The 25,010-nt window shown below is 55.3% G+C and overlaps 1 protein-coding gene across 2 annotated transcripts; it reads left to right on the top strand.

The window, feature by feature from the left end:
* Positions 1 to 1,835: 1,835 nt before the first annotated feature.
* Positions 1,836 to 25,010, top strand: CCND2 (cyclin D2). 2 transcript variants are annotated; one of them, XM_024992177.2, is made up of 5 exons: positions 1,836 to 2,325; positions 4,051 to 4,266; positions 6,845 to 7,004; positions 15,185 to 15,333; positions 15,665 to 21,233. In XM_024992177.2, exons 1-5 carry the CDS (start codon positions 2,131 to 2,133, stop codon positions 15,788 to 15,790), a joined length of 846 nt encoding a protein of 281 aa, XP_024847945.1. In that variant the 5' UTR covers positions 1,836 to 2,130; the 3' UTR covers positions 15,791 to 21,233. The 2 variants fall into 2 exon arrangements, with proteins under 2 accessions (XP_024847945.1, NP_001069840.1); NM_001076372.1 differs by lacking the exon at positions 15,665 to 21,233 and adding an exon at positions 24,750 to 25,010 and having other exon boundaries at positions 2,124 to 2,325.

Raw genomic sequence — 25,010 nt, 5'->3', positions numbered from 1 at the left:
TGGCTTCCTTTTGATGTAGCGGGGAACGCGTCCTACTAAAAAAAAAAAAAAAAGTAATCTGCCCGGTAACAATCAGCGCGCAGTAGCAGGAGACCCAGAGCTATTGGCTATGCAAATAGAGGGAGGGGAGACGGCGCCCCAAACTCTTACTCACCCTTTTAAAGCGATAGCCCCCTCCACCCACCCACCCACCCACCCACCCCTTCCGCCCCACCCTCGTGGAAAGGGGCTGGCCCCGGGGGCCGGAGTTAATCGCTCGCACCTCTGGTTTTCTGCGCGCTCCCCGCGCTCCCTTCCACCTCCCCCTCCTTTCAGGGAACCGCTCGCCCGGTTCACCCATCCCGCTCCCCCCCCCCTCCACGCTCGCCCTCCGTGCCCCGGTTCTGAGACCCTCCTTGCTCCGCGAGGGAGGTGCTGGGCTGACCTCGGGGTGTCGCGAGAGCCCCGACCCACACGGCGCTCGCCGCACGTGCCAGCTCGGCCAGCACCCGGGACGCAGGGCCCGCTCCTTTCCCCCTCGGAGTAAAATAGCACAGAGGGCCGGGTGGTGGGGGGTGGGGGGGTGGTGGGGGGTGGGGGGGTGGTGGCGGGAGGAAGGAGGTGAGGAAACGCCCCCGGATCCCCTCCCAAAGCGGCTTTGACCCGAGGATGCGTCGGAGCACGTGTCGGAGCCGACCGCGTCTCTACCGCAGTCTAGTTCTCGGGGAGAAAGCCCTGGCTGCGATGGAGGCGTGAACCCGGAGGGTCCGCGAGGGACCCGGGGTGGGAGATCTTGGGCCTCGGAGGAAACGAAGGGTGGTGTCGTTTGCGCTGTGGGAGAGACAGGGAGCCCAATCTACCCCCTCTCTCGCCCCCCTCCCCGCCCCCCCCCCTCCCGGGCTATTTCCTAGAAAGCTGTATCAGGGTGGCCACGCTCGGCGCAGACACCTCGGGCGGCTTGTCAGCAGATGCAGGGCGAGGAAGCGGGTTTTTCCTGCGTGGCCGCTGGCCGCGGCGGAACCGCTGGGAGCCCTGCCCCCGGCCTGCGGCGGCTCGGGGCGCCTCCCCGCGTCTCCCAGTGGCGCCTGCGGCGCCCCAAGAACGGGAGGGTTTCTGCTCCTAGGTCACATTCTCCCACGTCGAAGAAGCGCCCCCTCCCTCCGGACACCCACCCCTCCGCCTTCTTCCTCTCCCCACACATCTGCGGGGGGTGGGGGGTGAGCAGTGGCATGGGGCGGGGGGGGGGGATGTATTCTGGTCCTTATAATCGGGTTTTGGAAACAGGCTGAAAATGATCAAGAACGTACATTTCAGGGCCATATACATACCCTTTCCCTCTGGGTATGCAAAGTTAACTGTTTCCCAAAATCACCCTCCTTCCGGCTCTTATAAGGGATCTTATTTCTCAATCGTCTGAGCCCACCTCATCTTCAGCTCACCCACCCGTCATTCCTGGATCTTAAATTTGTGGGCTGGAGTGTGGCGATCATGTTTGAGGAAGCCAGAGTCGGAGGGTCGTATTTTTGGCGGGATGCACCTACAGAATGTGCTGCAATTACAGGGAATAAGTAGGGATCGGTGGGGTTTTGTGGTTTTTTTGGTGGGTTCCCCTATCCAGGGCCCCTGGCTTGGAGGAGAGGGCCTCGGAAAGCTAAGGGAGAGGGTGGGGGGCGGCGCGGGGGACCGCGTTTGAAGTTTGGTCGGGCCAGCTGCTGTTCTCCTTAATAACAAGAGGGGAAAGGAGGGAGAGACTGAAAGGAGGAGGGGAGGGCCGGGAGGGGAGGGAAGGGGAGGAGGAACCGGAGAGGGGGGTGAGGCGAGAGGGAGGAGAAGTAACTGCCCAGCCAGTGTGCGTCACTGCCTCGGCGAGCAGAGAGCCGAGCGAGCTGGGGAGAGCAGACAAGTTTGAAGGGGAGGGCAGAGAGAGTCAGCCGCCCCAGGGGCGCTCCTCTCCCACCGCCCATCCTATCCCTTTCCACTCTTCTTCCCCGGCTTCTCTCTCTCTGCCCTTAACTCCCCCCCCCAAAAAAAACCCTTATTTAGCCAAAGGAAGGAGGTACGGGGAATCCTCTCCCCTCCCCCCTCCCAAAAAAACCCCCCAACTTTTCCAGTCCGGAGATCGCAGGGGCACGAGCGAGTAGCCAGCTGGCCATGGAGCTGCTGTGCGGCGAGGTAGAGCCGGTCCGCAGGGCCGTGCCGGACGCCAACCTGCTCCACGACGACCGCGTGTTGCAGAACTTGCTGACCATCGAGGAGCGCTACCTGCCCCAGTGCTCCTACTTCAAGTGCGTGCAGAAGGACATTCAGCCCTACATGCGCAGGATGGTGGCCACCTGGATGCTGGAGGTAGGGCTGCAGGCAAGCGCTCCGTCGGCCCCCGCGCCGGGTCCCGGAACCTGGGCGAGGGCAGCCTCGGGAGCCCGCCTCCCCACTCCTGCGCCAGAGCTTACCCCCGCGCCCTCGACGAGACGCGTGGCTTCCTCTCGGTTCCTTGCGGGGGGTGCAAGATTCCCGGGGGGAGAGGGAGAGCAGCGAGGTTGTCCCAGGGCGGAGGGTGGGGGAGCATCCCGAGCGCGTGTGCCTGCATGCGGCTGCCACCTCTTCCCACCGGCACCCACCCCCGCCGCGACCTTTTGCTAAGCCGAGGCTGCTTGCGGTGCCTTGAAGAAGAGAATGGGAGCGTGAACCCCGAAGTTAAAAAGTCAGCTGCGCCCCCCCCTCCCCGCAAAGGCCAGAGCAAATGGGTCCCAGCCTCGGGTCCCCGCATGTGGTCGGGACTCCGCGTTGGCACTTAAGGGGGGAGGGGGAGGGCGGAGGGAGAAGAGAAACGGGGAATTCAGGAGCCCCGGAAGTCACACTGAAGAAACGTGTGTTTTCGGGGAACCCAGAAGAAGCACTTCTTTCCCCTTGCTCCGAACCCTTGCCGTGTGCCCACGTCTGCACGGCTCCGGACCTGCCGTGGTTTCGCCATGTTGCTTTGTAAACTCGGGGGTGGAGCGGCTGGACGCGTCGCCTGCTCTCCCTCGCACCCCACGACCCCGGTCCCCCCACTTCTGATGGCGCCCTCGCTCCCCCATCACCCACCCCGCCCCCTCGTGAAGGTTACTTACGGTTCGGCCTTCAGTTTCCTGGGTGCGGAGATCTGGGTGGGGTGGGAGGGGGAGGAGGTGTGTGCAGGGGGGATAGCGGGGCCCCCCCGAAGGAGAGGCCGGAGCCCCCCGCGCCTCTCTCCGGCGGCTCCCCGTCCTCGAGCGTCCCCCAGCTCTTCGCCACCGTCCCCGGCCTCTGCCCTTGTGGGCCGCGGCCGGACACTCCAGCCGCCGCGCTCTCCCCTGCAAGTTTCCCCTCGGGATCCGAAGCCCCAGGGGTCGCGCTCCAGACCTTCCCGGCGTCCCAAACCTCCGCTGCGGGAAGCCTGGGTCCTCTGCGGGGTTTTCACGGCGAAAGGGCTTTTCTGGGATATTTCCTCGATTTTTAATTATTTTTTGAACCCGTCTCCCCTGCTCCGACTCCGGCCGCCCAGGCTGCGCGGCGCTCGCTCCCTCCGCCCTCCCCCCGCTTCCCCACCTCTTCCCACCCACCCCCCCAAATGCGGCGCCTGGGCCGCGGGGACCCCTCCCGACAATTTTTTCAATTGTCGGGAATGATAGAGCAGGGTCTGGGGATCCGAATGAGACCAAGAACGAGACCCCCGGAGCCTCCAGAATATTTTTATTGATTTTTTGAAAAGATGACGAAATCCAAAAAAGAGAGTGAGTGAGTGCAAGCGCCCGGAGTAGTGAGCGGCCCACGGGGGCGGCGGGGCCGGCGCTGCTGCGCCCTCGGCTTCGGGGTCCTTAAGCCCCTTCACCTTTGAGATTTTAAGTTCCCGGGAAGGACCCCCGCGCGGATGACCATGTAGATTGCCCCCAATTTCCTCGTCTTCATTCTTATCGCTTATTCTACTCCCCTCCCCTCCCCCCAAATCCAATATTTTTGTCATTTCCCGAGATTGTGCGATTTCCCTTTCTTCCTCCTTTCCTGATATTATGGTCTTCCCCCCACCCCGACCCCTTCCCACTCATGTCGTAGGTCTGTGAGGAGCAGAAGTGCGAAGAGGAGGTCTTTCCTCTCGCCATCAATTACCTGGACCGCTTCTTGGCCGGAGTCCCAACTCCGAAGACCCATCTGCAGCTGCTGGGGGCCGTGTGCATGTTCCTGGCGTCCAAGCTCAAAGAGACCATCCCGCTGACCGCTGAGAAGTTATGCATTTACACCGACAACTCCATCAAGCCTCAGGAGCTGCTGGTAATGACTGCCTCCTTCCTGCCTGCTTGCCTTTCTGCTCTGCCCTGGCCTAATCCGCCTTGACCCATCGCTCCCAGAACAAACTCTTAGGACCCCAAATTACCCATCTGTGAAATGTCCACCCTTCGGGAAGCTCTGACCTTTCCTATAGAGACTTTTTGTGTTCCTACTGTGTGCTAGACTGTATATACAAAGTACTCAGGCTCCGCCCATGCATAAGAGCCTCCTTCACAGAGGTTTGGGTTGGTGACACTCATTTGCAAAATGTGTGTGTGTGTGTGTGTGTGTGTGTGTGTGTGTGTAGTGGAGGTATACAACACTGTTAATGTTTTAATTAAATTCCCAATTTTCAATCACTGACTTCCGAGACAGTCATCAACCTCACCGTGATCCAGACGTGTTGTGACGTGTCTCCCAAGAACTAGGAGTTCAAAGGTACACTCTAGGGAATCTCTCAGTCTCTCCAGCATACCAGCACATAGTAGCTGTTCACTAAACACCAACTCACTGGCTTTTGAGCAGAGTCAAGTTTGGCCCTTTGTGGGAGGATTCGGAGGCGTGGAGTCCCATCTTCGGTGAGGCTGTAACCTCTGTACAGACATGGGGATCTTGTCTGGGCTCTGGTTTTCTGCCAGCAAACCTTTTTCCCACCCAGTAGGACCCTTTGCCTCTGCAGCTTCACCCTTAAGACGTCCATGTAGCCGCAGTGTGGCATTGATTGAGTGGCCCCAGAGGCCCACCCTCAGTGATCTGCACACCCATCTCCCAACTCTTTGGAAGAGGGCCCCCTCTGTTCCTCTCCACCCTCCCTCCCTGCTGGCCAGGCCTGCAGCGAAGTCCACAGGGCCGGGACTGGCTGCCTGAACTGAGTTCTTTGTGAGAGGCCTTCCTCCCTGAGGCTGTGCTGCCACCTAGCGGCAGACATGTGCAAGGACGGGGAGGAATCTCCGAGAATGCAGAGGGGCATGAATGACCTCACCTTTGAACAGCTGCCAGATTTCAGCTGCTTCTGGTTTGGTCGGAGAGGCCCAGAAAGGTGCTTTCTTCTGGGAGATCTGCTTCCTTTAATAATGGTACAGGTCGAGTGGTTTATACTCACATTCTCCCGTGAGAAGGAGAGCTGGAATTTCAAGCCGTCTTGGAAGACCCTGATTGTTTAGAAGGCTGTCTGTGTTTTTACCCCCAACCTCCGGAAAAAAGCGAAGGCCGACATTAAAGCCAGTAAAGACAAACAAATGGGTAGAAATAAGATCCAGTTATTTTTTCCCCAAGGGAGACCAGGAAAAATAATCCTTTTGCATCACTGTTTCATCATGATGGGGGGCTCAGATCTTTTTAGAGCACCCCAATTTTTTTTGAGGGTCTGCCAAGCTAATTTGTATTTCTGCAGACACATCTGCCCTTTCCTAGTCTCTTTATCCCAGAAGTGGAGATGTAGAGGGGTCCTCCTATTTTACCAATGAGGAAGCTAAGACCAGGGAGGGGAGGGCAATGGCGGAGACCACACAGCCGGTGGGTGCCCTGGGCAGAATGGGGCTCCGGTGGCTGGGGGGAAGAGAGTCAGTTTCCTGGGGTGAATGTGGGAGCGAGCTGCACAGACAGGCTGGTCTCAGCATCTCATTCTTCTGATGATGATCGATCAATAGACCTGTTTTCCGTCTGACAGCACGTTTTTTTAAGGCATTCTTTTTGACTTGTTTCCCTTGAGCATAATTCTCCCGGAAGTATCTCCAAGAGGGAAAGAAACAAAACATTTTTCAGTAGGTGGGCTGCTGGTGAGAGGCCCACAGACACCGGGTTAGCCCTGCGCCAGCATTTGGGCTGCATTCTTCCCTATGACTTCGAACAAGCACTTTAATCCTCTCCTGAATCCCCTCCAGCCGCAAAACGGGGTGGCCAGTGACCCTCTGGTCCTTTAGTTACGGTAACAAAAACCTGCGCAGACCCGTATGTGGAAGGGTGCGCGGTGTCTGGGTGTCGTTTCCTGGGGTCTTCTGCATTGTGTGTCCAGGGAAAGTCTTAGCAGCAGAGAGGAAAATGGTACTGTTGGCACCGACGCAGGCGAGCTAATTGGTTGCCGAGGATTTGGGCCAAGAAACCTACATTTGAGCTTCATTCTGTGTACATCATTTTTCCAGGAGGATGAAAAAAGTTACTCATTAATCCAGTCACTGATATATACAATAAGTTCCTACCAAAGGGTCACCACAACCTTGGCGGTATTTTACTGTGAATTCAGCCTTCTGGGTGGGCAGGCAAGAGCATCTTCTGGAAGTCAGGGTTGGATGGGGAGGTAGGGTGTGCAGCTGGAGAGGCTGAAGAAATAGCAGAAAGGACCATCGAGGCAGTGGCCACCTGGGCGCTCATTGGTTTCCGGGGAGCTTGACATTTGAAGCCTTCAGAGCCATCACCCACTTCAAAGCTTTAGGACCACTCTGATAAATGGTCCGGCCTTCCAATCTAGCCTTGTCCTAATGAACATCCTCAAAAGACTGGTCTAGATCCCAAGCCTCCCATCCGGGACACTGGGTCAGCCTGTGTGGGTTTTATACTTTTCTCTGCCTCCCTCCCTCCCCAGGAGTGGGAGCTGGTGGTGCTGGGCAAGTTGAAATGGAACCTGGCGGCTGTCACCCCCCACGACTTCATCGAACACATCCTTCGCAAGCTGCCTCAGCCCAGCGAGAAGCTGTCGCTGATTCGCAAGCACGCCCAGACCTTCATCGCTCTGTGCGCCACTGGTAGGAACGGCTGGAGCCCTGGGGGTGGGGGGTGGCTGGGTGCCGAGAAGGGCTTTGGGGGGCTGCAAGGGGAGGCAGACCACAGCCCTAACTTCCGAGTGTTTACGGGAGGGGTCCCAAGTAATCTCTATAGAGTCCAAGGTTTCCTTCCTGGGCAGTTTTTTCCTTCCTTTATCTCAGCTGGTATATTTTCTCTCTGCCAAACTCATAAATGGTTTACGAGGACAGGTGTGGTAAGGGGAAGAAAAAAAAAATAGCGCCTGTTAAAATATTCTTTATGGTGTCTAAAGTGCTCTTTTGAAGATTATATATACTGCTCTCTGGTCGTGTTTAAATCTTTCATCTTTGGAGGGAAAAGGATGGCTTGGAGATAAGCCCAAGAGGAAATTTGGGGGGTGGAGGCAAATACAGGTTAAGGAACCCTGTCAAGATAAATACCGCCTGCCCTGATACTGGGAAGGGAAGAGGCCCCAGGATTTCTCCTGGCTGCAGGGCATTGACTGCCTCCTGGCTGCTCCCTCTGGCAGGGTGGGGGTGGACCTGTGGGCTTTTGCAGCGGGGAGTCAATTCCTAAGCCTGGGCTCTGCTCCCACCCACCCCCCCCAACACCCACCCCACCCCGCCTACGTGTTGAGGTTTTGATTGCAACCTGTAAGTTGCAACTGCCTTTTCATGTTAAAAAGCCCTACACCCACCCTGTTGATGCCACAATTGGTACATAATCTTGTTGGCCCCTGTGCCATTAACTAATACGCCAAAGGCAGTGGTTTGATACAGTCTCACCACACTGAACCTTGGCCAGTTTCTACATTGCCCCCACTTCCCGCCCCCCAAAGGTAGTGGCTGTGGGAGAAGCTCCGGACCCGCAATCATAATAGGGTGGAGCGTCAGGAGTTCATATTTTCACAAGCAGAAGTGTCAGGGAAAGAACTTGTTTGGGCAGATCTTCTCCGAGCCCCCCTCCCCTCCCCGGCCCGCCCCGGGGGCAGGCGGGGGAGGGGGGAAGAGGGCGTGGTTCAAGGTTGCCCGGAGTCTGCACTTGCATTGCAAAGGTGGGCCTGGGGGTTGACTTCTTTCAGTATCTTGTTACATATTATATTGGAGCCCAAGGAGATGAACACATTGTTTGCAATAGCGTCCATGCCCTGTTCGCAGTCAAAAGGTCAGGCTTTGTTACTTATCTCTGGGTGACCTCCGGGCACTTAAGTTTTGTCTGAACCTTAGCTTCTTCATCTGCAAAACACTGACCCACAACATTCCTGCAACCCTTTCAGGGTGGTTAGGAAAGCAGACAGCAGAAGAGAGATGAAGGGCGAGGAAGCCCTTTGTCAACCAGGCAAGGTACAGGCGATGGGCCCTGGTACTGTGAACGTGACTCCGATGCTGACTCTTCCAGCTAAGGCGGATACAGTGACTTGCACGCTGACCCTGCTGCGCTGTCTGAGTCCAGCAGGACGCCACGCTTGGCCTTTGCTGGCTCAGATGCAGGGTCCAGCCACCCCCCACCACCACCCGGTGGATCCCAGGGCAAGCTTCCCCTCCCCAGGCTTCCCAGATGCAGTCTGTGCCCTTCCTGTGGCCCCGAGGGCCACTCTTAGCCATTGATCCCTGCTGCCTTGCAGGCCGTGGCCATTCTTAGCTGCTTCCCTTTCTGCTGTCTGGCCTAGGCCCTCGAGGTCAGCCCCTCATTGACTTGTCACTTTGTCTCCCAGGCCCCGCCTGTCCCTTCTCCGTGGTCGCGATTCACTGGAGGAGGGGGTCAGCCAGCCCTTTTCTCTCTCGGACAGCTGACCCCTGACCCTGCGCTCCCTCATTGCCCAGCTGTTGACGGCCAGAGCTCTGCTTTGACCTTGTCTCTTAACTGATGTACCTTTGGGGGTCCGTCTGCCCGCTCCTTGATGATCTCCGACTCGGATAGGAGGGTGGGTGGAGTCACCCAGGCCTAGAGCAGGTCCCCACATTCTCTAAAGGCCCATTCTCTAAAACTGGGGATCCCATCCCCCACTCCTGGCCTTCTTGGCCAGATCCTTGGGGCAGCTGCCAAGTTTGGGGCCAGAGTAGGGAGCCTGGGATTCAGGGACTGAGGACAGAGGTCTGAGGGGAGGCGGAGGAAGTTGAGAAGACTGCCTTGCTAGTGTGGGGCAGGGAGTGGGGGAGGATAGGAGAAAAGAGACTTCTGGCCAGGTACCCAGTAAGCCGGGTGTGGTCTGCTCAGAGCACAGGGAGGGTCTCCTGTGTCTCCTGAAGGAAGGAGCCTATCTCCTGAGGATTTTCTTTGCCCCATCTGCCCTTGAATGTGTCTGCAAGGCTGTGTCACATGGCATCTCACTGGCTGGGGCTTTGAGGCCGTGATGGATCAAGAGCCCTGGGGCTGCTTTTCTTGGAGGAAACATCTTCCTGTTAGATGAGATTCCACACCCTGGGGCCGGGTGTGTGTCTGGGACGGGTAGCAGGTGGGAAGTCCCAGGAGCTCAGGTCCTGTTTCCCCACCCCCACCCCACGTGGATCCCGCTGGTTCTGTCTCTGAGCTCTGGCAGCCAGGGGCTCAGAGGCCCAGGTCTGGAGGCGGCAGTAGCAACCCTGGGGCGTTGTGGGCAGTTGAGGGGGAAAGCTGCTTGTGAAAGAGCTGGCCTTGGTCCCTCTGTCCACAGAGAGTGCCTGTGTGTGAAAGGGGAAGAGGCGGGAGGCGGGACGGGTAGGGGGTGTCGGTCTTCTTCCTGGGGCTCGAGGCATAATATGGTGAGACGGAGAGGTGCCCCCTTTCCTCCCCTGCTCAATCTCGAACAGCCTCTGGGGCGGAGACTACCCCGGGCTGGTCCTGGTCCTGGTCGGCGGAGGCCATGGGGCTAGGGGAGCCCTTATAACCACTGGCTCCTGTGAGGCTTTAGTAGCCAGGCAGCAGGCGGGTCCTGATGGCAGAGCCCCCCAGGTCCGCCAAGGGGGAAGGAGACCACTGGGATGACTCAAGATTGCACGCCGGCGTGGGGAGATTCTTGAAGCATGATATCATGCTCAACAGATGATTCCAGTTATGTCTAGAAGAGCCAATGGCATTGAGGTTGAACTTGGCGCAAGCGGTGGGAAGAGGAGGTGTTTAGCCTCCCTACCCATGGTGCCCGGCCTCTCCTCTCTTTGCCTAGGTGCCCCGCACCCCAAGGTGCTGCCCTCAGCTCTCCTGCACATGAGTATCCCCCCCAGACATCCGGGCCTGGGCCCGGGTGATGGTGTCACCCCCCGTGCTTCCAACTGTCTTCTTGGCTTTGCCTCCAGGTGTTCCTGTGACAGTTCATCCCCAGGTTATAGCCAGCTAGTGATGGCCCAGGTGGCTCCCTTGGTAAAGAATCTGCCTGCCAGTGCAGGCTGAGGCAAGAGATGTGGGTTCGATCCCTTGGTGGGGAAGATCCCCCAGAGAAGGAAGTGGTGGCAACCCACTCCAGTATTCCTTTTCCCTTCTTTTTGAATTGAAGGATAATTGCTTTACAGCATTGGGTTGGTTTCTACCCGTGGACAGAGGAGCCTGGCGGACTGCGGTCCGGAATCGGACGGATGCACGCGCGCACACACACACACACACACACACACACACACACAGTGATGGCCCAGAGAGGATCTACCACTTGGCGCCTGAGCCAGGAAGGCAGGTTTGCCTGGGTGGTTGGAAAGTGGAAGGAAGAACGGAAACCGCTTTCTGTCCTCCAAGAGCCGAGGTCGCGGGGCCCAGGGGGTGTGGCCCGTTGACCCGGAGTCTCCCTTCTTCCCTGCGTGGTTTCAGGCAGCCTGGCAAGGCCGGCTCACTTCCCATCTTGCTGTGAGGAGCGGGCTGAGGGCCCTCCTGCCACCTGCTCCCAGCCAGGCTGCTGGAGTTAAATTGGCATCGAGGCCCCCACAAGGACGTGGTGGGAGCCGGCTCTGGGGGCGGCCGATGACGTCATTCGGTGGCCAGCGAGCACCCCCATCCTGGCCTTTTAAACCCCCCACCGGACTGACGCCAGGTTGCGGGAGAGATGGAGGAACGCGTCTCTGGTTGACACCTCAGAGAGAGTCTCTCTCGCCCCCTAGTGGTGAACAGAAGAAGCACAGCAGTCACACTTAGCCGGTCAAGGCTTCCGCCGTCGTAGTCAAAACAACGGGGATAACGCGACCAGCCAGGGCCCTGTAATCTGTGGTTGCAAACCTGCTTAGCTCAGAACTCTTCCTCCAGTGACATATTCCTGAGTTGATAAACGTGGAGCACTTCTCTTGCCCTTGCCTGGGTTAAGCGGTCCCCCCGGAGGTCCTTGAGAGACGTGGTGAGGATCTCTGCGGAGTCCCAGAGCAAGAGCAGGGTTGGTTGGGGGTGGGGGGGCGGCTGAGGATGGAACGGGTTCCTGTCTCTTGGACGTCAAAGCTGAGGCTCCCTCCTCTGGGCATTTCTCCCGCTTCTGATGGGAGAGACGACCCTGTGTTCTTGGTGGGGCTGGAGCGGGGGGGGGGAGGGGGGAGGTCCCTTTGAGGCTCTCTTCACCTTCCGAGGAGTCCTCCAGCGCACTGGGTGCCAAGTCCAGGCGCCTGCAAACCCAGCAGCAGATGCTAAACAAAGCCGCTTAACCTCTGGAGATTTCACCGATTCACCCGTAAAAGCCAGTGTCCTGAAACAGGTGAATTTTACCTTGTTTTTTGCTAATAGTTGGCCAAGTCAGCAAACTGTAGGAACAGCATCAGGGCTGGTCGGTGGAGACGCGCCCTTTGCCCCGCCTCACTGGGAGGGCGGAGGTCAGGTCGGGGCTGCAGGTGTGTGGGCCTGTTCCTTGGCTCTGGGTGCCCCTCTTGCAGGAATGAATACGGTCCATCCAGCTTCCCTTTCATTGCTTGTATACTTGTGTCGTCTTTCTGTCCCCCTCATCCCCACGTCCCCACGGGATCTCAGCTTCTGCCCCTGACAGAGCAGCAGGAGGTGGTGGGGGCTCCATGAGGCCGTGTTCCTGTCACACACACACACACATACACACACACACACGATCGGAAAAGAGCCTCCAGACCCAGAGCAGATCCCTTGTTCTTTCTGGGCTCCCCATGCACCTTTCCCTGAATCACTGCAGATGCTGAACAGAATCTCTTGACAGTCAGAACTGCCCACCCCAGGGGCTTCCCTGGCGGTCCAGTGGTTAAGATTAAGTGTTTCTACAACGCAAGGGGTTACAGGTTTGAGCCCTGGTAGGGGGAACTAAGATTCCACAAACCATGCAGTGTGGCCAAAAAGTGTACTGCCCGCCCCAATCCCACAGCACGTCCCACTGTTAGGAATAGTGGGGTGATGGTGGTGGCGGTTGATGTGGACTGTTGACTATGAGCAGGGCGCTGCTCTCTTGGTTGAAGCCTCAGAAGTAGCCTAGGAGGTGGGTATATCCTCATTTGTAGGTGAGAAAACGGAGGCTCAGAGAGGTCGGGTGACTGGCCTTGGAGACCTTCAAGCAGCTGGTGAGCAGTGGGTTACCAGCCTCCATGGCCTCCGCCTTCCAGTGCTTGGAGCTGCATGGCCCAAACCTTCCCCACCTTCTAGGGCAGGCCTGCGTGGCTCCACGTGAACACTCCTATCCACGTGGGGACATCTCCCTTCTTAGAGATGTATCTTTAGAAGAACCACCCTGTGTTGTATTTTTATGTCCTATATTTTGGGGGCAGGGGGCCATCCGTGGTGCCTGGAGCATGGGGAAGCATGATCTGAATGGGTCCCTGCTCAGCCAACTACTTCTCACTCTGTTGAGGCTCGGGTTGCTCAGGAAGTGACACACACCTTACCTTTCCAGGTAGGGAGCTGAGGGTGGAGGGAGACGCTTATCCCAATCGTGCCTTCAGCACCAGAATACAACTTGGCAGCATTTCTGAGCAAGAGGCTTAGATTCAGGGGAGATTGTTTCATGATATTTAATTTTTGCTAAAAGAAGTTTTCCCCACCCAGTGGTGGGGAAGTTTGCATACATCTTTGTATCTTCTAGTTCCCCTATATGCATGCAGGTTTATGCCTTTCTATTTATATATTTATGGGTGGTTGTAATCTTGTTCATAGCACACACTCATATAGTTTTTTTTTTTTTGCCCCCCTTCTCACCCAGGTAGGTATTGTGAATATTTCTCCATCCAGTTCCATAGCTGAAAGTTTAAGGTTTCCAGAAATGGCTGAATGGATTGGGTGGAACTTTCCAGGGTTGAGTGTGGAGGTTAGCGAACAGGAGCTAGGACAAAGACGAGACCAGGTGTTTCATTAGGTATTTTCCTCTCTGCGTTTCCCCTATCAGCAGAGAGGGGAGTGTCTCTGGGTGTAGTCTTGGGGCAGCCCCTGAGGCCATGCAGAACTGCCCGATGGAGACATATGTCTTGTGACTTCGCTGCCTGGTGGAAGCCAGGGTGTCTGCTCTGTGGTGACCTAGAGGAGTAGGATGGGAGTGGGTGGGTGGAGGCTCTCCATATGTACATGGAGAGGGGATCCATGTATATATAGAGCTGATTTGCTACATTGTACAGCAGAAAGTTAACATTGTAAAGCAGTTACATTCTAATTTTTTGTAAATAAAAGTCAGTTAGACCTGGAGGGGCCCCTGGGAGATGAGCCAGCCTGCTGCTTTTCAACTTTTGACCTACCATAAAGGAAGAAGTACATTTTATAACACCGCGTGGGATGCCTCATCAGTGTACCTCAAATCGATACAAGAGTTTCTGCAGACAGTGTTGACTCCCCACCACTTGCCCTCCTTCCTGATACTTTTATTTTGTTCAGAACAACAGCAACAACAGCACATGCAGGTCGCGACCCACAAGTGAACTTGGTGACTGGTACTGAGTTGCAAGGGAAGTTAGAAAAACTTGAGGGTGGGAGGGAGGGCATGACTGGTCTAGGACCCCCAGGGGCTGAGCCTGGCTTGGCAGCACTCAAGTCACGTCCACTGGATTAACCCAGAGGAGAGTGAGCAGCTGCTCAGAGTCCTGCAGCTCAGCAGAGCCTGCTTGGCTTCCCTTGCTTCATAGGTGCAGCCATCGGGGGTCAGGGGATGGTGGGGCAGGGCAGGGGGACGTGTCTCTCAGCATTCCCCCCCACCCAGACAAAGGGAGGTACAGCCCTCTGGGCACCCCCTGGACCATCCACCTGCACCCCCTGGCTTCCAGAAGTTGGTTAATTTGCTAGAAGTAGGGGTTGGGTATGCAGGTAGCGGGATGCAGAGATAGGCAGTGTGTGGACTGTGGTTCTGGGCTGAGGCCTGGGCACTGGGGGGTGGGAGGAAGGAGGCGGGGTCTCGTCCTGCCCCACCTTTCCCTGCCAGCTGCTCCCACCCCAAGCCCCTGTGGGCCCAGGGCCACGAGCTGGCTGGCTCCTGTGCATTGTGAATGTCTGGTGGGGTGGGGGGAGCTAACGAGGTTTTTGGGCAGAGAAACACTGCTGTGACCCCATGTGAAGAGACCTACAGCAGAGAGGAGGGAGAGGCTGGCTTCGTCACCATCCAGGGGACAGAAGAGGCTCTGCACAAGTCAGTGCACAGCAGGCTCTGGGTGGAATGTTGTAATATACACCCTTCAAGAGGTGGAGATGGTGCACAGGCTAAGAAAAGAAGGCCAAGGAGAAAGACAGACAGCCAGGCCTGCTGTGCTCGTGGCATTCAGCCAGGAGGGGTGGGGAGTGTGTGCCTCGTTGAGCCACCCAGCATGGTTTCTAAGCATGCCCGTGACTCGATGTAGACCTTGGAGTCAGCGATAAAAGGGCCTCCGTGGACAATGTTGATATGCTAGCAAGAGGGAGAAGCCATAGGTTAAGCTGTTTCTGCGGGTTCAGCCCAATGCTCAGGTTGGTTTTTTTTTTTTTTTTTAATATTTATCTAGCTGCACTTGGTGTTCATCGTGGCACATGAACTCTTAGTTGCAGTAAGGTGCAGTCTAGTTTCCTGACCAGGGATCGAACCCATGCCCCCAGGATTGGGAGTGCAGAGTCTTAGCCTTTGGACCACCAGGAAAGTCCCCTGTGCTGGGATTTGAATTGGGACGCAGGTCTTCCTTCCCCAGCAGCCCCCACCCCAGCCTTCCACTTTTTGGGTGGTGAATCACACGGGTTCTGATGCCTCTTAGGGACCAGGCGGCATTTGTGCTATCGTCTACCAAGCGGGGAAGCGCCCGTCTCCACCCTGTCCTGACCTCCCCACCTCTCGTCCCCACAGACTTCAAGTTTGCCATGTACCCGCCGTCGATGATTGCAACTGGAAGCGTGGGGGCCGCCATCTGTGGGCTTCAGCAGGATGAGGATGTGAGCTCGCTCACTGGAGACGCCCTGGTGGATCTCCTGGCAAAGATCACCAACACCGATGTGGTAGGTGGCCCCCGTCCCTCCTCCTGGCGGAGACCAGGCATCTTGTCTGTCCGCTCGGGGAAAGAGACAGTTGGTGGGATGATGATGTGTCAGAGGTTCTTTGTGGCAGCTGGCTTCTCTTTGCTGAGACCATGGCCTCTGACATCATACAGAATTCAGCAGGTGAGCCTGCCTCTTCAGGTTTCAGCAGCCCGTGTGCCCTCAAGATAGAGAGGAGAACTTAGCAGGCAGATCTGAGGCGGGAGGGAGGCCGCTGACTGCTTTCCTGTATGGCCTGGGCTTCCCCGCGGGTCTGATTTGTTGCTTGTTTCCATTTATGTACAATCCCCAGCCTGCTTCTCCTCCAACATGGAGCCTTCTCGCCTGCTCACACACGCTGAGGCTGGCAGGCAGGGCCGGAGCGGGGGGCCCCCCTGCACCACAGGGCGTGGGAGAGGAGGGCCCCCCGCTCCTGTGAGGAGGTGTCCGCCTCCACTGACCTCTCAAGCCCTTGCGCCTGTCTCTCATTTCCCTTTAGTTCATTGTGATGATGGATTAAAAACCACTTTAAAAAGAGTTAAGTGCCATGCAAACGCAAGGAACTATTATTAGCTATAGATTTTTCCATTCTGGGTGCCCCGTGGACAGTTCAGAGGCTGTAACTCTGGTTGCCAGAATTTGAAGCTCCTTAGAAGAAAGAGAGGTTTGGAGGAGAAGCCAGGGTCCAGGGAGGCTCTTATTCAGCTGGTTGGAAATGACGGTCCTTAGAAGGTCCAGGCCAGGGTGATTCTACAAGGTTAGGGAGGTGGAGAGGTCGGGGTCACTGGCCTGGGACCGGAACCCAGAGGATCTGACGCCCAGGCCTGGGAACCCTGCATTCCTGCCTGGCTGCAGCTCCTGGGATCTTTTTGTTTGAAAAAGGCCTTTGGCTTAAAGCAACCCGGGAGAGGGGTGTCAGCTCCGAGGCCTTCTCGAGTTACCATGGAGAAGCTTAAGAATGCAAGGGACTTCGTGATGACCCCCTCTGGATGGTCAGGGGGATTCTGAGCGCCCTGCTGGGGGAATATATTGAGTTACAAGGGAGAATGTGGTTTACCAGCCCGAGGCCGGTGCCTCCTCTGGCAGTGCTGGGCAGAAGGGGTAAATGTCAGCTCAGCAAAGGCTGAAGTTCTCTTGGCTTCCCCCCTCCCCCAGCCCCTCCTTAGATTTTTCCCCGACCTTTATTACCATCTCACGGAAACGGCACAGAAAGGGGTTCTCCTGGACTTGATTTTCAGATGCTCCAAACAGGCTTTTTTTTTTTTAACTTTTAATTTTATGTTTTAATTGAAGGATAGTTGCTTTACAAAATTGTGGTTTCTGCCAAAGTGGGTAAAAGAATCCACCTGCAATGCAGGAGATGTGGGTTCGATCCCTGGGTCAGGAAAATCCCCTGGAGGAAGACATGGCAAACAGGCTTTTGAAGCATGGTTTCTGAGGTGTAGATCGAAAAGACCCTCCCAGGCAGAATGCTTTTCGAATCCTCTAGAGGCAAATCTTAGAATTTATTAGGATTTATAGAAGTGATACACTTCCTTCCTTTTCTGAACGTCTCCTATTAAGGCTGCCTTGCCGAAAGGACTCCCAGCCAGCGTCAGACCAGCCCCTCCTCGACCCCCAGAGACAAAACATATCAGTGACAAGAGTTTTGACCCCTCTTCAGGCATTGTAACCTCTTGCAGATATTTATAGATACATCCTCACGGTCTGATGGCCCCACGGGGTCTCTAGCCTTTTCCCCCATCTCTCTGTCACCCCCTTAGTGGCTTCAGATGGACAGAGGTTGTTCCCAGGGTGTCACTGGAGCTCGTGGGCTGTGCCCGCGACCCAGTCTCGCACTTCATACTGGAGACGCTGCCAGCCTCTTTCAGACAGTATTTAGCCAGGCCATTCAGACTAGGTCAACTGAATGCAGCCCCAGCTTAAAGGTTCCTTCTAAAAAGGGCAGCTGTTGATGGAGATGGCGCACACATGTGCTTCAGTCTCACCAGTGGGTCTGGGGGTGTAACATTTTGGTGTGAAATCCCGAGCATGCGTGGACCAGGCTTTCAGAGAGCTGATGGAGACCCCAGGAATCCCCCGGCCTCACCTGGGATCCCCGGGGCCTGGCTCCCGCTCTCCTGGGGCGTGTCTGTCCCCGTGCCTCGGCTGTTGTGTGTGTTTGTCCTTGGGCACTGAGTCCTCTCTCCCATCAGTCTGGATTCTCTGGAGGGCTCTTGTTTAAAACAATATTTAATAGAGGATATTTGACTTAATTTCAGTATCAAGTGTTCAAATATTAGTTGCTCAGTTGCGTTTGACTCTTTGCAACCCCGTGGACTGTAGCCCACTAGGGTCCTCTGTCCACAGAATTCTCCAGGCAAGAATACTGGGGTGGGTTGCCATTTCCCTCTCTAGGGAATTTTAATGTACAGTCGTTAAAAGAAATAGAAACAGTAGGGAGAAGTAACAGCAAATGCATCCGCTACTTGGGCTGATACCGGCATCCAGACTTGAACAGCACTGGCAAGTCCTGAATGACTGCAGTCTGGAGTCCCAGTTGGGAAAGGGTCCCAGGCGGTGCCCACACCCTGTGGGTGAGACTTCAGATTCCTGCTTTCCGGGCTCCCGCTCATGATCCCAGGTTGCAGATTGAGATCATTAGCTCTGGGTTTTCTTTAGCTTTTTTTTTTTTTACAATGCTGTTTGTTTGACCGTGTGAGTCATAATCTGGAGAGTCCTTGGTGCAGGCTGTCACCTTGTGAGCAAGGCACAGACCCGAGACAAGCGTGGGAGAAGTCCGGGGGTGGGTGACACGTGGAAAATAAAAGATGAGCTTCCTGTCTTCAAGGAACTCAGCGAGTGTGTGCAGAATCAACAGTAAAGCACCTAAACTCCCAGCAGATGAAGAGCAAATGAATGGACGCTAAGCAGGCGTGAGGAACTAGAGGCATAGTAGGAAATCAGCCCGCAGGCAGGACTCTCTGGGCCTGGGCCTAACGTGAAACTCAGGGAAAAGCATCAAGTTTCATCACTTGATGATAGGAAATGTCCTTGGGACGGAGAAAGAAAATATGGTCTGTACATGCCGTGGTCTAGTGTTCACCCTTAAAAAGAAATGAAATTCCGACGTACGCTACAACATGGATGTGCCTTGGGCATGTAAAGTGAAATAAGCCAGATACCAAAAAGACCAAATATGATTCCACTTACCTAGAGTAATCGAATCCATAAGGACAGAAAGTGGGATAGAGGTTCCCAGGGACCAGAGGGTGGGGGACGGGGGAGAGTGGTTGTTGATGTAAAGATCTGGAGAGGGTGATGGTCACACACACAGCGAAGGAACTTAAAGCTAACACACTGCATTTAGAAGAGTTGAAGATGCTCAGTGTTAGGTGGCGTATACTGGGTTGGCCAAGGAAGGTCATTCAAGGCTTTCTGTAAGAGTGTATGGACAAACCCGAGTGAAATTTTTGGCCAACCCAATGTTTTGCCTTCACAAAAAGTTGTAGCTGTAGAGGTAGACCCTCGGACCACGCTGAAGGGCCCAGGGGTTTGCCCTGAGTCCTCCCACGGGGAAGCCAGGTGCTCCGACCACCTCGTGCCCCACTGGCCCTGATGCTCAGACAGCTAGGAAATTGGGGTGCACTAGCCTCTGACTCCAGAGTCCCCGAAGCTGTGTGTCAGCCCTGTGCACCTGGAGATCCCGGACCAGCTGATGGTAACCTCTCCCCATGGATTGTCAAGGATCAGGCTGCGGAAAGAGGGTCCCCTCGACTCCCCTACCCCAGGACGGCCAGACCCCCCTCTCCAGCTCCTTGGCTGGCGGCAGTGAGCTTTGATAGGAGGGACGCACGCGGCCGTAGAAAGCCGTGTTCTGTTGCTCGCTCTGGTTGCCAAAATAAACCGGAACGCCTCATGCCAAAGAGAAAGCTGAGTGAGAAGGCTGACGGTTTTACAGGGAATAAAAGTCTCAGAGGGTGGTGTATTTTAAGTAGTCTTTCCTTCCACTCATGAGGGTTGCTAAAAACAGACACCAGCCAGAGAGGCCGAGCTGGCTTTAGGGGACTGTCCACCGGGGCTTCCGTTGCCAGGGGTCTGCTTGCGAAGGGAGAACCGACTGGGCCACTTCCCTGGCAGAATCGGGGTTCCTCTTCCGTCCCCTCGGCATCCTGCTCTGCTTGGCGCCCGCCTTTATCTCCTTGTTCACTTGTCTATAGACTCTTGAACGAGACCCAACTTTGACTCAGTCCTTTCTCTCTGTATCCCCTGGCAGAGTCATCGGGGAATGATGCTGGGGTGGTGGGAGGAAGGGAAAGGGGACAAAGGGCTGGCAGGTGGATGTCAAGTGTGTTTCCCCTGCTCTGGTCTCCCCAGGTCTCTTGGAAAGTGAGAGAGGACTTAGCATGTCAGGGTCCCTCGAGTTTTACCTGGCTTTCTCTTAGAGCGAGTCACTTCGCTGTCACATGACACCAGTTCCCTAAATCCCTAATGAGCAAGTAGAATGGGGCTCACAGGCCTTGAAGATGTGAAGTTATCGGAAGATAGTTAACAGAACAGGTATAGACTCAAGTCATTTTGTCATTGTATATACCCTATTATACCTAGATTATACCAAAAGTCTGTTGCATTCTTTTGTTAAGATTTTCTTTTTTAATGTGGACCAGTTTTAAAGTCTTTATTGAGTTTGTTACAACATTGCTTCTGTTTTCTGTTTCGGTTTTTTGGCTGTGAGGCATGTGGGATCTTAGTTCCTGGACTAGGGATCGAACCCAGGTCCCCTGAATTGGAAGACTCTGTCTCAGTCTTAAATAGCTCCCAGAGAAGTTCCAGGACATCACTCTCCTAGGGTCGTCCTGGCATATTAGAATCCTGTTGTCAGTGGGTTATTACAAAACCGCACCTTCAGTGCCAGAGGCGATGCGATTAAGACTGGGCTTCCCAGGTGGCTCCATGTTAAAGAATCCCACTGCCAGTGCAGCCGACGCAGGAGATGGGGGTTCGATCCCTGGGTCGGGAAGATTGTCCTGGAGGAGGAAATGGCTACCCACTCCAGTATTCTTGCCTGGAAAATTCCACAGACAGAGGGGCCTGGCAGACTACAGTCTGTGGGGTCACACAGAGTTGGACGCAACTTACGTCATCTTGGTCCCCGGAGCCCTCGTGAGCACACCTTCTCCCAGAGACCCCTCTGTTCCCCAGACTTGTCTTTCGTGGACGGGACTGGGTCTGTGTGGTCAGGGGCCTCCTGAAGAGTGGCTGGAGGAAGGGAAAGCGGGGGCAGGGCGGCAGAGGAAGCAGAGTTGGAGCTGAGGCTTCCCTGCGCGCCTGCCTGATTTTCACTGCGGGCCTCATTTGGTATTCAAGGAAATAAGCCCAACAGGCTGCGAAGAAAGGAAGAATGAGATAGTTTCCTAAGTTGTCTGTGCCTGATTTGGCCGCGGGTCTGGGGCTCATTCAGCCCTTTGTCCCCCTGTTGAGTGCAGTGCGTGTGTGGTGACAATGCCCTGATGCAGCGACGCTGGGGGCCGATGGTAACAGTTCCGCAGCCCATTCACCGAGGCCGAAGAGGGTGCAGGGCGCGGGGCTGGAGCCAGCAAGCGGAGGAAGTCGGGGCCCGGGGGGACGGAGCCCGGCATCACAAACGCGGCTGTCAGGGCTCCGGGGCCGCGTCAGGCGGGGGGAGGGGGCCCAGCCTCGTGGGGCTGGAGGCCTGCCCGACCCCCAGCGCTGGGGAGTGCCACCTGTCCAGGCTGACAGACGAGCATTATGGCTCTCCTTCTAATCAGCTTAATTTGGGGCATCTCGACACAATGGCTGGTGCTTTTGGAGGCTGCCGAGGAGCAGAGGGCCCTGGGGCATCTTTTTATCCGAGGCACTGTTGCGGTGGGGTGGGGCGGGGTTGGGGGCGGGTGCTGGTTTCCAGGCCACTCTTGGGCTGTGTCTGCCTTTCCTGGAGATTCTCCGGTCTGTCTTTCCTTAGAGCCTGGAAGGAGCAGAGAGTTGCACAGGGAAGAGGGTTCTGGAATAGGAAGCTTGCCCTCTGAAGGCCAGGGTTAACTTCTGACTACATGTGACTGGGGGACGAGCCAGCTCCAGTTCGGTTCCCTAAGCTGGAAAGTGAGGGCCGCTGGCTGTTACAGCTCCCCCTGCCCCAGAGCCCCTGTTCTCAGATTCTGTAAGGATCTGCCTGTGTCACTCTAAGAACTCCGCCCGAAGACACACTGACATCACTCTTCAGCTTTGCCTCTTGTTCCCTTCAGACTCTGCAGCTTGTTCCCCCATCTATTTGTCTGTTGCCATCTATAGTCTTGGCCTCCTCCCTCTAGGCCACACCCTCCACCCTGGTCCCTGCTGGGGAGATTGAGAGCCCTTTGGGCAGGACTGGGTGGGGGTGCTGGTCTGCTGCAGGTAGGGGCACCAGCCCATCCTCCCTCCAGCTTCACTTTCCAGCAGCTCACAGGAAATTCACAGCCTTAGGAAGTCCACAAAGGGGAAGGGCTCCTGCGATGCTGAAGGAAGGTGTTAAAATGCAGGGAGTGGGGAATTCCCTGGATGTCCAGTGTGGAGAGCTCAGGTTCTATTCTTTCTGGTAACTTAAGATCCCACATGCTGCATGGCCAAAAAAAAAATTTTAGGAAAGAAATGTAGGGCATGAGCTCTGTGCTCCAGGAAGAGGGAGGCCGATTTCTTACCTTTGTGCCTCCATCATAGGAGAACTTCAGCATCCTTTATGCAAAATGAGCTCTTGCCCTCAGATAGATTTTCATCTCGCGGAGAGCGACAGATCCCACAGTTGAAACTCAGATGCTGTCAGCAGTGGAACCAGAGGAGGGTTAGATGTAGACCTCAGAGTGCTTCCCAGGAAGGGGGACAAAATTGACCCCTGAGAGCCTTCGCTTCCTGCTCCATCCTCATTTTTGCGGCAACTGCTACCGTCCTTCCTTTTCTCTCGAAGTAAGAAGTATCAAAGAGGAAGAGCTGGCCACTGTCAAAAGTGATTTACATTGACTGAAGGAAGGAGAGTCTGGGTTTTGTGTGATATATTTCTTGATTTTATTCAGGAAATCGTGAAAGTTTGGGGCTGCAAGTTAGGTAAATATGATGTTCGATGCCTGTGTTATCTTGAAGTCCTGTAGAAGTGACTGCCCGGTGTACCAGCCTGCCCCGAAGGACTTTCTCAGAACTGTTCCTTTAGGGTCTCAGGCTGCTGGGAGGGAAGCCTGAATACCAGGAAGAGCAGGCACCTGGGTGACCCCCAGGGAGACTGTCCATGGCCCCCTATCAAGCTGCTTAGCTCTCTGGAGCCGCATCCCTATGTTCAGAGGACCACCCATCTCAGCTCCTGGTGTGGCTAATGCAGAAATGATCACGGCATCCTGGGTTCATCATATTGTTGGGTGGCAGTTGCATTGACGCAGAAACAGAGTCTCGGAGGGAAGAAAGTCGACAGGGTTGGTGGAGAGCTGGTCCCTAGGGGACCATCCAGAGCAGTTTGGACTGTCCTCAGTTTTTGCCTTGTTAACCTGATGCAGAGAGTGAACTCATTGGAAAAGACCCTGATGCTGGGAAAGACTGAGGGCAGGAGGAGGAGGGGGCGACAGAGGATGAGATGGTTGGATGGCATCACCGACTCAATGGACATGACTTTGAGCAAACTCCAGGAGGTAGCAAAGGACGGGGAAGCCTGGCGTGCTGCAGTCCATGGGTTCGCAAAGAGTCTGCATCCCTGCTGAACGCTCCATCCCCGGTGCCCGTTCCGCTGTGCCCCTCACCTGTCTTGAGCAAATTCTCACTCGTACCTCATTTCAGAGAAACCTCAGGAATTTGTTCAGATTTCCAAGACTTCCACTTTGTAATGAATGATTAGGGCTTCATCTGGACATTGCAACTGATCCTCCCTCTGTGAGCGTCTCCTGAGCCTTACTTTACAAATGGGGAAACCAAAGACAGAGAAGGAGAATAACTCAGTGGTGCCCACAAGTCTGGTTGTGGGGACAGCAGATGCCACCTCCCTCTGTCCCTCTTCACTCATTCTGAGTGGTATTTCATATCTGCTCTCAGCGCTTGGGCTGGTCTCACTCCAGATGTTAATTTTCCTAAAAAGTTGTGGTTTAACAGCGTACGGTGGCTGAGAGATACAAAAGGAAAATGTCGGGGCATGGAAACTTTCCTGGGAGCTCCAACTTTATTTTAGATCTTTGGAAAATAGAGATAATGCTTGTGTGCTTGGCAGACTGCAACCTCTGGGCAGTGAAAATTGCATGGTGGAGCAAACACGGCGGGAACATACATGAAACTGTGAAAAGACCCAGGCAGAGTGGAGTTCACATATTTTCCATACGTTTACGAGAGTGCCAGGAAACCAGTCTTGATGAGTAGAGAGGTCGGGAGATGCTGAGTTGGCCAAAAAGTCCATTCAGATTTTTCCATAACATTTTACAGGAAAAGCCGAAGGAACCTTTTGGCCTACCCAGTATCTGCTATGAGCAGTGACTTCAGCTCACAGCCCGGTTGCTAGTGCCAACCACCGTCCCACCCTGATGACACCCATGAATTCCTGCTGTGTCAATGTCACCCAATTTAGAGGAGCTTCTGCATGGGGCTGACACACCCTGAATCTTCCCTACCAAATATAGACTAATCTCAAAGCAGTGCCGCAGCTTTTTCTTTTTGCTTTCTCCCCAATTAGACGGCTCAAGCGTCCAGAACTTTGCAAACATGCTGTTGTATTTTTTATGAGAGTTAAGGAAACGGTAAATAAGTGGAGAGACAAACTGGCTTGTTTCTGAGCCAGTGGCTCTGAGGCTCAGTGTAGTTGAGTCCATTCGCTTGTATCTGCCCCTCAGGTGGTCTAGTTCCGTCACACTATCTGGAGGGCTCACCTTCCCCTTTTCCTCCTTACCACGCAGTGGCCCCAAGCAGGAAGCATCCCGCCGGTCCTTGAGTTACCAGGTCCTGCATGGCCGCAAATGGCCCCTCGCCTTGGCCAGCGCTGCCTGGGCTTCTGCTGAAGTGCAGATTCTGAGATGTAGTTGGTTCAGAGAGGGCTGAGAATCGCATTTCTAACTAGCTTCCAGGTGCTGCAGATGCTGCCGGCCTGTGGACCCCACTGGGAGTGGTTCCCCCGCCACCAGGAGGACGCACCTCCTTACATGTTGACTTTCTTTCTACTGGAAGCGGAGAAGGACATGGCAGCCCACTCCAGGATTCTTGCCTGGGAGATCCCATGGCAGAGGGGCCTGGCGGGCTGGAGTCCAGGGGGTCGCAAGAGGCGGAAACGACCTCGTGACTTAAACCACCACCACCTGCTGGAGTGTGGAGTTAGGCGGGCTCAAATCGTGTATGTTCTCTTTGTTGATTGCTCTGTGCCCTGTTGCCCTTGCTAACGGCTCTGGTCTCGATGCTTCTCCTTCTAGGATTGCCTCAAAGCCTGCCAGGAGCAGATTGAGGTGGTGCTGCTGAATAGCCTGCAGCAGTACCGTCAGGACCAGGGCGATGGATCCAAGTCGGAGGATGAGCTGGACCAAGCCAGCACCCCTACAGATGTTCGGGATATCGACCTGTGAGGATGTGGGGCGGGCCAAATGGGAGGGGTGCGTCCAATCCGCTCTCTCCTTCTCTCTGGTTGTATTTGGTTCTCTTACATTTTAGGATGAAACTTAAAAAAAAAAAAAAAA

The sequence above is a fragment of the Bos taurus genome, chromosome 5, assembly GCF_002263795.3.
Source record: "Bos taurus isolate L1 Dominette 01449 registration number 42190680 breed Hereford chromosome 5, ARS-UCD2.0, whole genome shotgun sequence".
Lineage (NCBI taxonomy): Eukaryota > Metazoa > Chordata > Mammalia > Artiodactyla > Bovidae > Bos > Bos taurus.
This window is presented reverse-complemented; position numbering and strand designations above follow the sequence as displayed.